The following is a 15,206-nucleotide window of genomic DNA, read 5'->3' on the forward strand; positions in this document are numbered from 1 at the left end:
CTAGCTGTTTAATCCATTCAAAACCCCAAGTGTAAAAACAACCATAATCTAACCAGCTGCAGGCTGTAGCTTCATATTTAGATATGAGACTGGTATCACGGTTTCATATAACCCTGAGCAAGAAAGCCAATTAGCATATTTCCCAAAATGTTGAACTATTGCTTTAAACCACTAGCTTCATGCCACCTGCCATCTCATCATCTTCAATGTAATCGCCATCATCACTGCTACCGTTCAAAAACATAATCACCACAGTCATCATCGTTATCTCTTCTCTCCTGCACTGAAAGTCTGCTGCTTTTTTTTTTTTTGTCACCTCTCTTGCGAATTACCATGAGATCAAGACTGGCAAGTGAAAGCCATAAAATTTCACTGAGAGCGGGGGAACATTTACCTTGGTGGGCACTTTGACAGCAAAGAGATACAGTCTCCATGTTGCCAGGACCTGAGGGGAGAACACATTCATTTTTCTGTCACAGAGCAGGAAATGCAAAATGCAAATCACAGCAAAAAATACCACAGCACAAACACCCCATAAAAGAGAGCAAATCATCTCTGCAGTTCATTGCAATGGCTCGTAAGTCATACTAAGCACTCCAGACATTAGCAGGCTAATGATGATAGTGCGTGTGAGCGTGTGTGTGTGAAAGAAATATTGTGGGGAGACTGCGAGTCATATGACAGTCCGATTTATCGCGTGTAAGTTGTGTTGATGGAACTAAGCAGCACTTATTCAACAGATGCTTCGTTGCATCAGGAGGAAACTAATGGTGAGACAAGGAGCTAGTAAAGCGGGAGAAAGAGGACAGAGAAGATGGGAAAAGTAAGCAAAAAGAGAGGTGTGCTTTCGCCAAAAGAAATGCATTACCATTTAAAAGTGTCTGGGGTAAAGTGGAGATGGAAAACGTGAATATATTCACATCTGCCTATGTAATTAATCTCATTCATAATTCAAAAATCCATAATTAGCATACCCCATGCATGCACTGTGCATCTCTATCCCTCCCTGGCTTTCTCTGCAATTCTTGGCCACACTTTCTCTTTGCTCTTTTTCAGCTGGGTTTCAAATTCCATTCCTGTCTGGTCCATAATTCCCTCCCTTGCATCCTGTCATTCCTCTGATTTCTCTCTTCATCTCCATGGAAATCTGTTTATTTCTTCTTCCTTAATCCCTAATCCCTCCATCTCCACAGTGTTCCACAGTGCCCTGTCTGGTTCGCACCCGCCTTAACACCTCACTCCACCCCTCCTGCCCTCACCCTTCCTCCGCCTCCCAACTCCCAACTCCCAACTCCCCTGTCTCCTTTCTCGATTCAGTTTTTCTATTCTTTTTCTGCTCTGTCGCTTTCAATTCCTCAAGGTCTCTCTGTGCTGAATGGCTAATGGCGCCCCGCTGAGTGGCAGTGAGAGGGAGAAAGAAAATGAAACATACAAAGAGAGAAAGAGAGAGAGAGAGAGCGGAAGAGAGAGAGACAGAGCAGGCGATAGAAGGACAGAGACACAAGATTTCCCTCCTGATAATAAAGTCTTCAGATTACCCTCTACTATACTACACCAACCCAAGGCGAAGCTGGCCTCACAGATCAGCCGTGCGTCTTAACTGTATAGACATCCATAACAGACTCCCACAGAGAAGAGACAGAGGAGAGGGAGAGGAATGAAAATGAGAGACTAAAAAGGGAGGAGACAGACAGATACCAAAGATATCCACCCCCCTCCCCAACATAAAAAAAACAAAACACACTAAGCCAGTGGAGGGGCCTTTGCAGAGGACTGTAAGTCCAATCACAGCACCTTGACAAGTTTGAAAACTCTGTTATATAAATCCAGAAAGAAGCGGGGGAAGCGTGATGGGACCTTGAGGCGCACAGAAAGAGGAAAAAGAGATATATATAGTGTGAAAATGAAAGACAGATACATCCACTCCCTTCAAAAGTCTCACAATCCTGACAGATGGTCTCATCATGTAAACAGAGGCATCAATAATGCAGGCCCTCTGACGGGTGCCGATTTGATCCTCTGGTGCTGAACAAGGCCTCTTGCGTAGGGTTTCTCCTCTCTTGATATATCATTACCAGCCTATTGAGGTATCATTAGAGACAATCAATACTCCAGACAGTTATTTTTTGCCTTCTTGGATGGGGCAAGTGTAGAGGTGAAGGAAAAATCTGAGGGATATTTATTCAATACATATGAGGGGTATCACATGAACCAGTCGTCTGAAAGAGAGGTGAAACAAATAGGATTTTTCTCAAGTAACAAAAAAATGGTTTCTTTCTGAAGCATACAGGTAAATTATCCAACTACTGTATTAATATTAATTAGTCCAAATAGCCAGAGCTAAACTAAAGCCCCACTAGCCGACTTTAAACAGGGACCAGATTTTTTTCCCCTTCATGTGGCTCCAGCTACATCCTCCTTCACGGATCAATTGAAAATCCTAAAAGCCGCTCGAAGACTCCTTTTTTTTTTTTTTCGACCCAGGAAATCCTCCGAGATGAGATGGTCGACTTTTTGACCCGACCAGCCACGGACACGGCAGGTGACAAATTTTTGAAAAAGTGATGAGGAAGTGGCGAGAGAGAAGGTGAAGATATTGGGATGGGGGTTCAGAGGTGCCCTTGCTGTGATGGCACAGTGTCAGAAGCGCTAGTTCAAAGAGGCAGCCAGCCGGCCCCCGAAGCGGACCGCGAGGGCAGGGTGGGAGTGTGCGTCATACAGACAGAGAGTGTGTGTATGTGTGTGTGTGTGTGTGTGTACAGTACGTGCGCGTACGAGCTGAAAACAACAACTGGATCTTTCTCTGGCTGTGTGTGTTTGTACGAACGTGCAGCGCGGAGGGCAGAGGGCGGGGGCTTATATTAATCATAAGCTGTCAGGCTCTGGGTCTTGCACTTCAAAGGAGATGGTGCAAATCAAAGTGTGTCTCTGGGTCGTGTGTATGTGTATGAGAGAGAGAGAGAGTCGCAGTGATGCCTCAGAGGGAACAAGCCAAGGATCAGTGCCAGATTTGGCCGCCTGCGGTATTTCTGGCCCGACCGCAAGGGCATTTTAAAACACACAAACGCACACATCATACACACAGTGCAAAATCAGAAACATTCCGATACAGACATTTGGATAAGTCCAGCATGCTGGTACAGCAACACGCACTCCTTTTGGACTCTCATGCACGTATAATGATGCACAACAGCCTGCTAAGCTGGCTTTAGACTACGCTTGCCTGTTTCTCCTCTCTCTCTGTCACACACACACACACACACAGCAACACACACAGTCAGTCACCATCACTCAAGTGAACTCAGCATCATAAGAACGCAACCCTGCCATCAGTCAATCTGTCAGCTTATGTGCATGCATGTGTGCGTAGGTGACAGGGGGGTTTGAAAGCACAGATGCCCCAGGTTCTGCTTTAAAAGTGGACTTTAGAGTGGTTGAGAGAGGGGGGGGGGGGGGGGGGGGGGGGAGAGGGGGGGTGAATGAAAAGAGAGAGGGAGAGATGAAGCCAAATGAGAGGAAATAAATGCAAAGCTCAAAAACAACACATATCTTGTTCCAGATTCTCCCATAAAAACTGAGTCCAATGCTTCTAAATCAAAGAAATGGCAAGCAAGCGCTCTGAAAGCCAGAGGACCTCTTAAAAAGAGAGAGAAGACAGGGAAAAAGAGACAGATAATGGGAAGGGGTTGCAGGGTTGTAGATGGGAGAAAGAGATGAGTGTACAAGATGAAGTAAAAGAGGCTGAAAAGTGGCAGGGATTGGTTGAATGGGATGAGAGGAAGAAGGGGAGAAGAAAATAAAAAACTATGAGCAAATTTGAGGATGTGGGATGGAGATAGAGACGAGCGGCGAGTGCGGGAGAGGCCAAATGGATGAAGGAAGAAGAGAGGGAGAAGAGAGGAGGGGTGGGTACAGGAGGATCAGGACAATAAGAGTGAGGGAGCAAAAGGAGAGAAAGGAAATGAATAGGATGGAAAGATAGAGGCAGAGATATACTTTGTGTGTATTGGCAGGGCTAAAAGGCAACACACACATTTACCCTTTGTCTCCTCCTCATGGGGGATGAGAGAAGGTCAGTAGTCACACTTCATAGACTCTCTGCCACAGGCTACCAACATGTGTTATGATAATCAAAGAAAGCACAGACCTAATTACAGCACTGAGCTCTCGCCACGCACCGTCAGATGGTAAATCCGGATACTCGCAGAGAAAATGACTCCACGCAGAGCGTCTCAAAGGGAAAAGCCGTGAAAAGAAATCGTGGATAATATGGATGCAGTGGTAATGTTCGCCATTACGCAAGCATATTACACAAAAAAATCGGGGGTGTTGACAGAGCGGTGTAAGCACCGAGAGAATGTAAGATTCTGCCGCTAGCGCTGCCTGTCTCTGCTTTACTGCTTTGTACTCGGCTTTCTTTCATAGTCCAACACACAGTTGGATTCTCTCTGCAACACAGTGTCATCTGAGCTGAAAGCAAGGCCCAGTCTCACCATTTAAACTGTACAAGTTGTTTATGCAATTCAGTGGGTCTCCTGCTTTAGACTGTGTTTACCACCACTCACGATGTGTGCCTCAGTGATCATATATTCACTGTCCTGCTGGTTCAGTTGTCTAAAACATGAACCTTCCACAGTACAAAAATATTGGGTTTGTATCAGGACTCTGTCCTTGTGAGTCTGCACCATTCTCCCTCCCCCAGTCCTTTCTATATGGTGTCATTATATAGTGATAATGAAGTCATAAAAATCCACAAAAACAGCATTTGGAAGTCTTCCTGGCTATGCTGGACCAGTTTTGTTGCTTTGGATGCTATATTGCTCTCTGCACCAAGTCAGTCACAAGATGGTCAGTCACATTCTCTGGGAAACGGTATTTCAGAAATGTAGCCAAGCTGTGATAGATTTAGATCAAGAAAGATGAGGGAAAGTGGGCTGAATGGAAAAGTAAATTACAACACTTGTAATTGTCAAATGCAATGATCTCAGATTAAATAAATGTGTCTGTCTAGGAGCACCAATGGGTGGAGTTTTGCCTCAGTGTCAATGAAATCTCTCTCCATACATCTACTGACACAAGTGGGCGTTAAATAAATGCAAGGAGCTGCTTCGGTAGGAGCGTGTTGCTTCAGGTAACGATCCAGGAACACACAACAGTTTATAATACTATGAGACAAGATTTCACAACTCTGGAAAGTTGTCACGTTAATCATATTTTGTTGCCACAACCGCAAGTTAAAAAGTACAAGTGCATTATTCAAGTGACAAAGTAACCAGCAATGTGCACAATAGGCAGTTCTGTGCTGGATTTTGTTGCACAAATTTCTAAAACTTAGCCTTCTCATGTATGTAAATGTGCTGGACAAAATATTAATACCTTTCAATATAATATAGTCCAGTAGACCCCCCACTGTGATCTAAATAATGAACAAAGTATAATTATCATATTCCTAACAGTCTCAACAAAAACTGAAAATGTATCAGCTTTATGAAAGTTGAATTTAGGATAGCAGAGCTATTGTACTGGATTGCAATAGATTGTACAAATGAACCTAATAAGTGGACAGAGAGTATATCATACTTTTTTTGTGATCAAATGTTTTTTTTTAATTTTCTCAAAAGGAGCAAGGAAATTACAGCCAATACGCATAAAATACAGGACATATACAGTATTTCTAAACATTTTACCCTGCTCTCCCCACACACCCTACTGGTGGCGACCCCTCCCACCCACCCCCACCCAAAGTTCAAGTGGATCTGTTGATCTTAGAGGATTCTACCACTGTACCCCACACTTTGTTCCATGGTATAGACTCATCATCAACAGGTAGACCCAGATCTGTAGAACACACTTGATGTACTTGCAGGGAATGTATCATACTTTATACTTATTGATGGAAAAAGCCACAATTTAATTGAAAAATCATTTGTCATACTCAGCTACAGTATGAGTATGACAGTTTTCTATGCAGTCAAGAGAACTGAGCTGGAGGTCAAGGTTTACAGGAATCCAGCAGTCCCCAAACTTTTTAGCTTGTGATCCATTAAAAGGGAAGCCATGTCTGTTCAAATGTTGTATAAGTTAGACAGTAACTGTTAGTATTTTCCCTTAAAAATGAAGAAAATTACGCTCTAAATCAAATTGAAACTGATTTTGTTTTCTCTGTGTGTGGAAGAGTGAGCAAAAAATTAAAAATTGTCCAGTAACTCCAAAGAATTTTTGAGATTTCATGTATGACTTCTTGGAGAGGTTCCTGCTCTTTAGCAACCACTGCACTAAAGCAGTTACACCTAGTTTCAATGCCAATATGTACGCTTAAGGATTTACCACCACTGATTTAACTCAGGGTCTGAATAAATCAGTTAAGCACGAGTCGATCATGCAGTTTACAAACTGGACAGAGCGCTGAGGAACAGAAGTAATTTCACAATCCCAAACAGCACTAAAATTCAATAATTAAAAAGATGCACGGAGAGAAGATTGAACACGCTAATTTGTGCAAATGAGGTTAAGAAATTCCAAGCGGTAAAAGAGACACATTACCTTATTAACAAAAATGAGAAGGAAAAAGTAAAACAACAAAATTAAAATAACGAGACAAGTGAATTAAGGAAAATGAGATTCGTGAGGGTAAATCTGGGACGCGAGGAAGGAAGGAATCTCAAAGAAAGATAATGATGATGCAGATGAACTACAAAACACGGCGCACATCTTGGAATGAATAAGCTCTACACTACTTTTATTTACTTATTTATTTCGTCCAAAACTACTAAGCTCAGCTATATCCAGCACATCCACATCTGAGAATTCGAACAACTGTAAACTGTTCTTCTACAAGTCTATTTTATTTACAGCCCAAAATCACAAGCTTCTCTTGGTGAGTTTTACAGTCTTTCAGACCCTCAGTTCACATAAAATAAAACATTAAACAGGGAAGAGGTGAAATAGAGTAGAAGCACACTACAATAATGAGTACATAAAAAGTAAAGTATGTATTATTAAGTCAATATTAAGCTTGAGGAGTTCCAGGAAGTGATTTGAGAACTTATTTGTTGTATGTAGAATAAAGCAGCTTTAAAAGTGATTGCTGAGCATGCTGTTATTCATCATTACCCACCGCCACCACTTTTCTACATAAACAGTCCTGCTGTACACATCCCCCCTAAATCAACACACACACCTAAAACTTTAAATGCCGCACCACGAACTCGACCTCAAACCCCAGTCCTGCTGGAGTCTCATGAGACGGACCTCCACGTAACCGCAGGACCTAAGTGGAAATAAGTGTCTGATGCATCCGAGTGTGCTCAGGACTGTCAAACAGTGGCAATCTCAGCCAGTAATAGGCCCATTATTAGGTAGGAGACGAGGGAACCGCAGAGTTGACAGAGGATAAAACGGAGCGACCAATCAGGATAAATAAGTGGCGGAAGAGCCAAATCGGCAACTGGGGCATCACAACACATCAGAGAATTCCTTTCCCCCCTTTCTTTCTCCCTCACTGTCTTCCCTTTCCTCTGGTGAGGCGCCCTCCCCTTCCATCACACCCACCCACTCCTTCCCCCCACTAACCTCCCCCACTGTCTCTCTCTCTCTCTCTCTCTCCCTCTCTGCCTTTGAAGATGCTTTGTTTTCTGAGTTGCCTCTAATCTTCAAATAGGGTGATCTAATAATGGCTGTAAGAGTGTGTATGCGAGCAAATTTTGATGCACTGAACCATGTGTGTCTGTGTAGATGCCCCCCGCACATGTCAAGCCGTACGCATGTGTGTGTGTATGTGTGTGTGCATGTTGAAGCTCCCCAACACATCGCCTTGGGTGCCGTTTGGGTGTCATGCTGAGCCCTCCCTGTGCCTGTCTGAGATGGGTGGGGGAGTCAACCCCATGTGTGTGAGTGTGTGTGTCGCAGCGTGACGGCTGGTACAGTCAACACACACAGACAGCTGGATACCAGCAGTCTCCAGAAGGGGAAACTGGGGCAAAAACAAAGAGCAAGATGTAGAACAAAGACTTTTAGAGATACAATATAAATTTAATGTATAACATATTAAAGGCTCCACAAACTAAACAATCCACAATTGAGATGAAAGCCACGATCCTGTACAATTCGACCTGCTAAAATCTACTTCAGTCGTGAAGGGGAGATGCACATGAAAGGGAGGATAGAGGTAAAGGAAGGCCTTGCCTAAGCCTTCAGGCTTAGAGAAGTGATTTTCAAGGCTAAATTTCAGCTCCGTCTTAGAAAGCAATCCTCATATACTCCACCTTTTTCTAACTACCCGTGCCATGTGTGACATTTTCAAGCATGAGCAAGTATTTTGTGCTCAATACCCAGAGAGACTGAAACAAACAGTCTATTTACAAACTCCCTCATGTGTTCAACCTTCATACATCCAAACGAATTTATCCATTAGAGTGAAAAGATTGCCTTTTAGAGGGCAGACCTTCACAACGAGCTAGAATGGATGCCTATACCCATCTCGCCCCCTCCCCTTCCCTCCCCTCCCTTCCTTGAAAGAATTTGGAGCAGTGGCAGCGGCAGCCAAGACCCATTTGGATAGTAAAAAACTCTCGTAAGGCGGAGACCTAATTGAATTGCCTCTGATGGAAAGAGGAGCTCAATACCCTTTTACAGGTTTGAGTAAAGATGGAGGGATGAAGGAAGGGCACGAACGAGGGAGAGGTGGGAGAAAGTGAGAGGCGAGCGGCGTGGCGGGGGGGGGGGGGAGGAGAAGGAGGGAAGGGGGGCTGGGGTGATGATGGGGATGAGGATGATCGAGATGGACAGATAAGAGGGGGAGGGAGGGAGAGAGGGAACAAAGAGAGAGGATGACAAAAATAGAGGGGTGTGGTAATGATGGAGATATAAGGAGTGGGGGTGGGGGGGGGACTAACGCTAAATAATAGCAGAGGCGGAAAACTGAGAAGTACTGATTAATAGTTTTGATTCGCTTATCAGCTTGTCCTTTTTGTCTTCTTCAGGGGAGGAAATGAGCTCGTTCTCTCGCGCATAGCAACTGCGAGTGAGTAACTGATCACTCGCTAATGTGGCTGACTAATTGACAATTTCTCAATAGCAGCAGTGGCCTTGGCTCGCAGGCTGCCCACACACCCTCTGGCATGCAGAAGGCTTCTTCTTCTTCTTCAAAAGAAAAACAAAAAAACAATAAACGATGCCCCTATACGTACAGTAACACTATGTCGGGCTTACACACACATACACGCACCAATCTCTTGCCTGTGGCATTAAGGCCATCCTGCCACATCTAATAAACTCTGAGGACGGACTCAGTAGGCCATGGCATGGTGTCCACTTTGCTCTGCTTAGGCAGCATCTGCCTTAAGCCTGATTTTCAACGCGTCTGTTGTGTGTCTTGGGATGCGTAATCTGCGACTTCTTATAGCCCTTTCAATTTATCTCAATTAAGTTCCATTGATTTCAATTTTCCCTGTAAGAAGTCGTCCTGTTCCATATTCAACGCCTCTCGCGTTAAGACGCTTTCACTTCAATAACGTGGCCATTGAGGTGGTGCGACCGCAGAGTGATGAAGGACGGCTGGTGAGAAGGGAATGAGGGTGATTTGGGGTCACTCACCAGAATCCTGTCCTCTGATTTGCCACTCCTGGTGTCCTGTTTGATGGCTCGCACAAACTTAATGGCCTGCTTGTCCAGCACCTTTCTGATGCTCTCTGGAGAGGGAGGAAGAGCGGAGGGGGAAAAAAAAGATAAAAACAGGGAAGCTAATTACATTATGTAAACACATAAAAGAATAAAAAGATGGCCCAAGATGCACTCTGAAACAGCGTGAAAAGCTTTTATGGGGAAAATATACACGTTGAAATATGCAGCTGCTTAACAAATTAAAGAAAACTCCTGAAAGAAGCATTAGGGAAGCACAATTTTCTCTCCAGATACTGAAAACTCAATGCAGAGTATAGATCTGCTCTGACTCTTTTTTTCCCTCCATGTGTAATGTGTCTTTTAACTATAAGTGGAAGCGATGCGTATATTTATTTAGAAGCATAAGCTCACAGCAACAAACGAACAGAGCAGAAAAGAAATTAATGGGGTAGGGTTGGGCCGATCTGACAGTCATCACCACTGAGCCCTCTACCATCATAACATGATTTAAAAGCTGCCCCAAACACCACACACACGCACTACCGCACACTCAGACACACCAATTTGGTACGGCCGGCCCGGATCGAATCTGCATGTCACACAGTAAAAAGTGTAACGGACATATTGCAACCTACAGAAGGTAAATACCTCTGCGTGTGTGTTTTTTGTACTGCTTCATCAAGATGCAGTGTGTTAAAGTCACATGCTAATGTGGCTTTAACTTTGATTCCATCGTCCATCGCTATGTTTCACTGAGGACATCATCATATGTCGATTCTGTAGACATCGCCCTACCCTATAATGGGGCCTCTGCTAAAACCATAGTAATTGCTGGAAAATATTGGTAAATATAAAACTATATTGTGCACATAGTTGCTGTGGTGCAAGTCAACAGCCCAGCGAGACTGATTTAAGTTGGAATCAATACATTTTATACAAATTTTTATAGAAAAGATCAGTCACATCTGGCTAAAGCCCAGACTGGTGCACCCCTAAGAAACATTGCAAATGGGTGGCAAAAATTGGTTAAATAAGTATGAGTAAGCTGGGCAAGCATGGAGGAGTGCAAGCTAGGCTAATTTTTAATGCCCAATGTTCTCTGGACAGGATAATGTAAAATGGATTATTGGTCACTCATTGACATGCAAAAGTTGTCTACACTGTACTGAGACATGTACTTCCTTTATCCTTTCTGTTGTTGTTGTTGTTACACCGCTGTGGGCTGGGAGGGACAGCATTTGAGTTTTTTTGTGTATGCAAATACGCAATACGAAAATGACAATAGACTAAATCTTGAATTTTAAAATTTTAAAATCTGTACACCACACTGCGTAGAATTTATTGGGATTATTTATAAAGTATGTAAGGTAACATGAGGCCAGGGATTTTTGTACTGCTAAGCAGTCATCAGTCATGAGTCATCAGGCCTCTGTGACTGAATGAATGTAACGGATAGCGGAAACAATTTTTATAATGACACTGACAAAGAAATTATATTTAATGTGCATCAGGAACGTACTGTAATGGCCAATACCTGATCCGCTTAACAGGGTCAATATCAGTACTGATAACAAACCGGCATATCAGATTGCCACATCCCTGGTCATCATCAAAACACCAAGAATGGTTAAGCTTGACAGTTGATAAAACAATTGTCACTCCAGCTCCCCTTACGTGCTTATCCTGGAGCTTTTGACTGAATTACATATCCATCAGTGTATGAAGTTTGCTCAAGGCCAAACTGAACGTCTAAGCTAACATGGACAAAAAGTCCAAAAGTATCAAAAGTCCTCATAAATCATGAAAAGTTTGAAATTCTACATTTATATGACAATTTAATAAAATGCTGCTGCTGATGGAGACTGTGTGAGATGGTTGAAAGCTCCAGTACAAGCAAGTAAGAGGACCTTGAGTGGAGATTGTTTTGTCAGCCAAGAACAGTGTTTGTCCCTCCAGCAGAGTTAAGAGCACTGAAGCTGTTCTGGAGGTTTGCATGGCTCAACACCCCACTGAGACACTTTATGTTGTTTTTTGCTTTAAATTTGTCACTTGTACATTGTGCTACTAAAGTGATTTTCAACAGTGAAGTAAAGCTGGACATCTGAGCGTTAAGACTCGGATTTAGGACATCATTAGCAGGTGTTTGAAGTTGATCCTTTGAAAATGAATCAGTGACTGTGTTATCTGAGAGCTTTGGTTTGAGATCTGTCATCCAAATGAGTTCTGTTTGAATGTGATGATAGCGAATCATAAATCATCTCCCAGTAAAATCACCATGTTAATGCGGACGATGCTGTCATAGTTTCTTGTCTTTCTTATTGTCAGTTCAGGGATACACTGGCGGATTATTCCTTTAAAGACAGCCGCACAGGGGTTAACAGTCACAGAGACAAGTAGACAGCTACAAAGACACAAACATGAGGACAGGCAGACACACACACATGCAGACACAACCTCTAGCTGTAGAGGACTCATAACTGGGCTATTTTTAGCCTCAGAGAAAGATAGAAGCAGCGCGGCTCATCTCAATGGAACTGACTACAAGATCCAGAGCTAGAATCTTTTGGGGCCTCTACAAAATGCCACATGACCCTGCTGAAGCTCACTGAACCGCACCGGAGGCCTCCTCCATTTACATCCCCTGCACAATCCAAAAGGAAACATCCACCGACATAATACAACCTGAGACACACAATCGCAACCTATATCCTCAGACTTCAAACATGCGCATATGCCTTCAAGCTGTGAAATTCACAGCCCGCATTTCCAGCGAGGGCCACCCATGCTAAATATGCACCCATAGAGCCCACCAGATGGAGATACAGCGAGTCATGCTGTGTCACGATGCTCCATTGTACTCTCTCACTATGCTGCACTCTCATAATTCTCACTTTCCACATCCGGCAACAACCATGAAGTTGGCTCTCACACTTGAGTGAGCAGCAGCAGATGCGGGGAGGACGAGGCGGGAATGGAGGGGAGGGAGGGAAAGGTTGGGGAGGAGGGGGGGGGGGGCGTCTGTTTGGTGGGTGGGGGAGTGTGGTGGCACACTGGCAGATCGAAGCAAGGATCAGCCAAAGACAAACAGAGAGTTATTGACGTTAAGCTGGGTAAGACCCAATCGCTTAAACCTTTTAACACACTCTGCGGGCCCCCCGAAGGCCTACTGGTGTGACCTCGGCATCTGCTCCCGAAGGGGTGAAGAGGGGCCAGTCCAACAACCAGGATGTGTCAGTCCCCCCTTCCCCTTTAATACCATCTCATATCCGCACTGGCTTTTTGACAGTTTGATGGATCTGCTCACTCAGCCCTCCCCCCTCCCACATCTCCCCCTCCCCATCTTATCCCCCATTGGCTGAGATGTGGCAGGTGTGTTGATGGCTTAATACTGCCTGGCTCTTATCAGCAGGCCAGACAGACGGGGTTTGACCAGGCTGAGCTGGTAAACAGCGGGATTTAACTCGCCATGTCAGGATAATTAGCAGTGAGAGACACACCTTCTTTAACATCTTACCATCCAAACATGTTAGTGTGGAAATCTATGTGTGTGTGTGTGTGTGTGTTGCACTGTCCAATCCCAGCAAAGAGAGAGAGAGAGAGACTCAGGCTCTGTGCAGCTGAACCCACGCTGCCTGCTGCACGCAAAGCGCTCCTGGTCGCACAATAACTCCCACGCACACACGCGAGAGAAGAAAGAGATGAAAACTCATAATGAATGCACATCAACGTCACGCACGCACTGTAACACTTTCATATAACTCTGACAGCACAACGGGGCCCCTGTGCGCGATAAATTTCACGGCAGATCTTTATGCCAAATCAATCCGAAAGTGAACACTCCCGCTCCGAGATCGATGGGATTACAATCTTTCCAAGCTTCAACAGCCATTAAGTCTGGTTTAGCCTTGGGAGACATTTCCTGCGCTTCCCTGCGGTGATAACTCCTTTCAAATCAAACACACTGGAAAGCGGAGATTTAAAGAGCAGCCGAGTAAAGAAAAAAAAACTAATCCCATGCGTCCTAAAAACCTGTTCCCCTTCTCCTCTTCCCTTCCTCAAGAGATGTTATGAGAGGTTAAAAAACTCATGTTTGAGCTCACCTGTGATTTCCCTGCTGACGTTGACGAAGCCCGCCGCTGTGGTCTCCTTTGAGGCCATGGTGCGCTCCTCCCGCCGGCCCTCAGCTCTCCTTCTTCTGCTCCTGAAAGCGTCCCCGCCGCTGCGCACTCTTTTCTTTGCCCCTTTTTATTTTCCTCCCTTCGCCGCGCCTGCAGGTGCTCCGGGCGCAGCAACAGCCGGTCAGAGTGATGCAAAGCGATGCCGTGGTGCGCACTGGCAAAACCCGAGGAGCGCCTCCGACTTCAGTACTCAGGCACATGAATGAGAGAGAGAGAGAGAGAGAGAGAGAGAGAGAGAGAGAGCGAGAGAGAGAGAGGGAGAAGGAGAGAGAGAGAGAGAGAGAGAGAAGTGGGGGGGTGGGCAGGGTTGTAGGTTCTGCCGCTGTATTTTCATCATGTTCCAAACTCAACGCATATCATCAAATCCGCGACATTTTGCTTGGAATTAGGTCGCTCATTAAAGATGATTACATTCAGGGGCCCCAGACTTTACTTGTCAGGGGCCCTATATGATTTCTAGACATTCACTTGGCTCATCATGGAAACAATGAAACAATGTATGCTTTGTTAAACAATGCAGCTGCAGCTTGTTTTAGGGCTTGCAACTTTAATTAGTGCTGCAACATTACTAATTAATCTGGCAATGATTTACTCAAATTAATTGTTTCATCTATAAAATGTCAAAAAAATAATGTAAAATGCCTAGTACAATTTCCCAGAGCCCAGGCTGACATCTTCAAACCCACAGAACAAAACCTGAAGAGATTGTATTTACAACGACTGAATTTCCAACAATTCAAAACAGATAAAAGCATCAAATCTTCATATGTGAGATGTTTGGTATTTTTGCTTAACTATTACCTAAAAAAATGCTGATTAATTTTCTGTTGAGTGACTAATTGATTAATTGATTGATCCTGTGTGAGTGTTATCCCCCCATGCTGTAACATGAAGTAACATCTGAAGGGGATCATATTAGATTGATCAACAAACAAGACAGTTCGGTGCTAGATGTTACTGTCAGCAATGACAATGTTAATCTTAGTTTAGTGTGTTAGCATGCTAACATTTGCTAGTTAGCACAAAGTACAGCCGAGGCTGATGGGAATGGGAATCTTTGCGGGTATTTGGCCTCAAACTAAAGTACTGGACAAATCAAAGATTTGACTTGATGATGGCACAAGCGGGAAAGTTAAGGGATCACTAAAGTTATTACAATTCATCCTGAGGGGAACATGAATGTAAACCTTATTTCATGGCAGTTCCTCCAGGTCAAGACATGTCACTAAAAAACACAAATATCAACCTCATGGTGGCGCTAGAGGAAAGGTCTAAGAATCAACAAAAGTCATTAAGGTTCACCCTCTCGGAACCATGAATGTCTGTACAAAATTTTGAACCAATTGTTCTTGTAGATTTTAAGATATTTCACAGGATATGTGAAATATGTTGGCCTGCTGATGGTGC

The 15,206-nt window shown here is 44.0% G+C and overlaps 1 protein-coding gene across 3 annotated transcripts in view; it reads right to left on the reverse strand.

Annotated features, from left to right (window-relative positions):
- carmil3 (capping protein regulator and myosin 1 linker 3) overlaps nucleotides 1–14,003 on the reverse strand; it is a 77,532-nt gene extending 63,529 nt beyond the window's left edge. For 2 of the 3 annotated variants that reach the window (XM_044368736.1, XM_044368738.1), the window contains exons 1-3: nucleotides 13,722–14,003; nucleotides 9,595–9,689; nucleotides 395–445 (exon numbers count right to left, since the gene is read on the reverse strand). In XM_044368736.1, coding sequence (XP_044224671.1) covers nucleotides 395–445; nucleotides 9,595–9,689; nucleotides 13,722–13,779 — 204 coding nt within the window. In that variant the 5' untranslated portion in view covers nucleotides 13,780–14,003. The remainder of the gene's footprint in view (nucleotides 1–394; nucleotides 446–9,594; nucleotides 9,690–13,721) is intronic. The other variant, XM_044368737.1, reaches the window with a different exon arrangement.
- Nucleotides 14,004–15,206: the final 1,203 nt, after the last annotated feature.

The sequence above is a fragment of the Thunnus albacares genome, chromosome 12, assembly GCF_914725855.1.
Source record: "Thunnus albacares chromosome 12, fThuAlb1.1, whole genome shotgun sequence".
In the NCBI taxonomy this organism is placed as follows: domain Eukaryota; kingdom Metazoa; phylum Chordata; class Actinopteri; order Scombriformes; family Scombridae; genus Thunnus; species Thunnus albacares.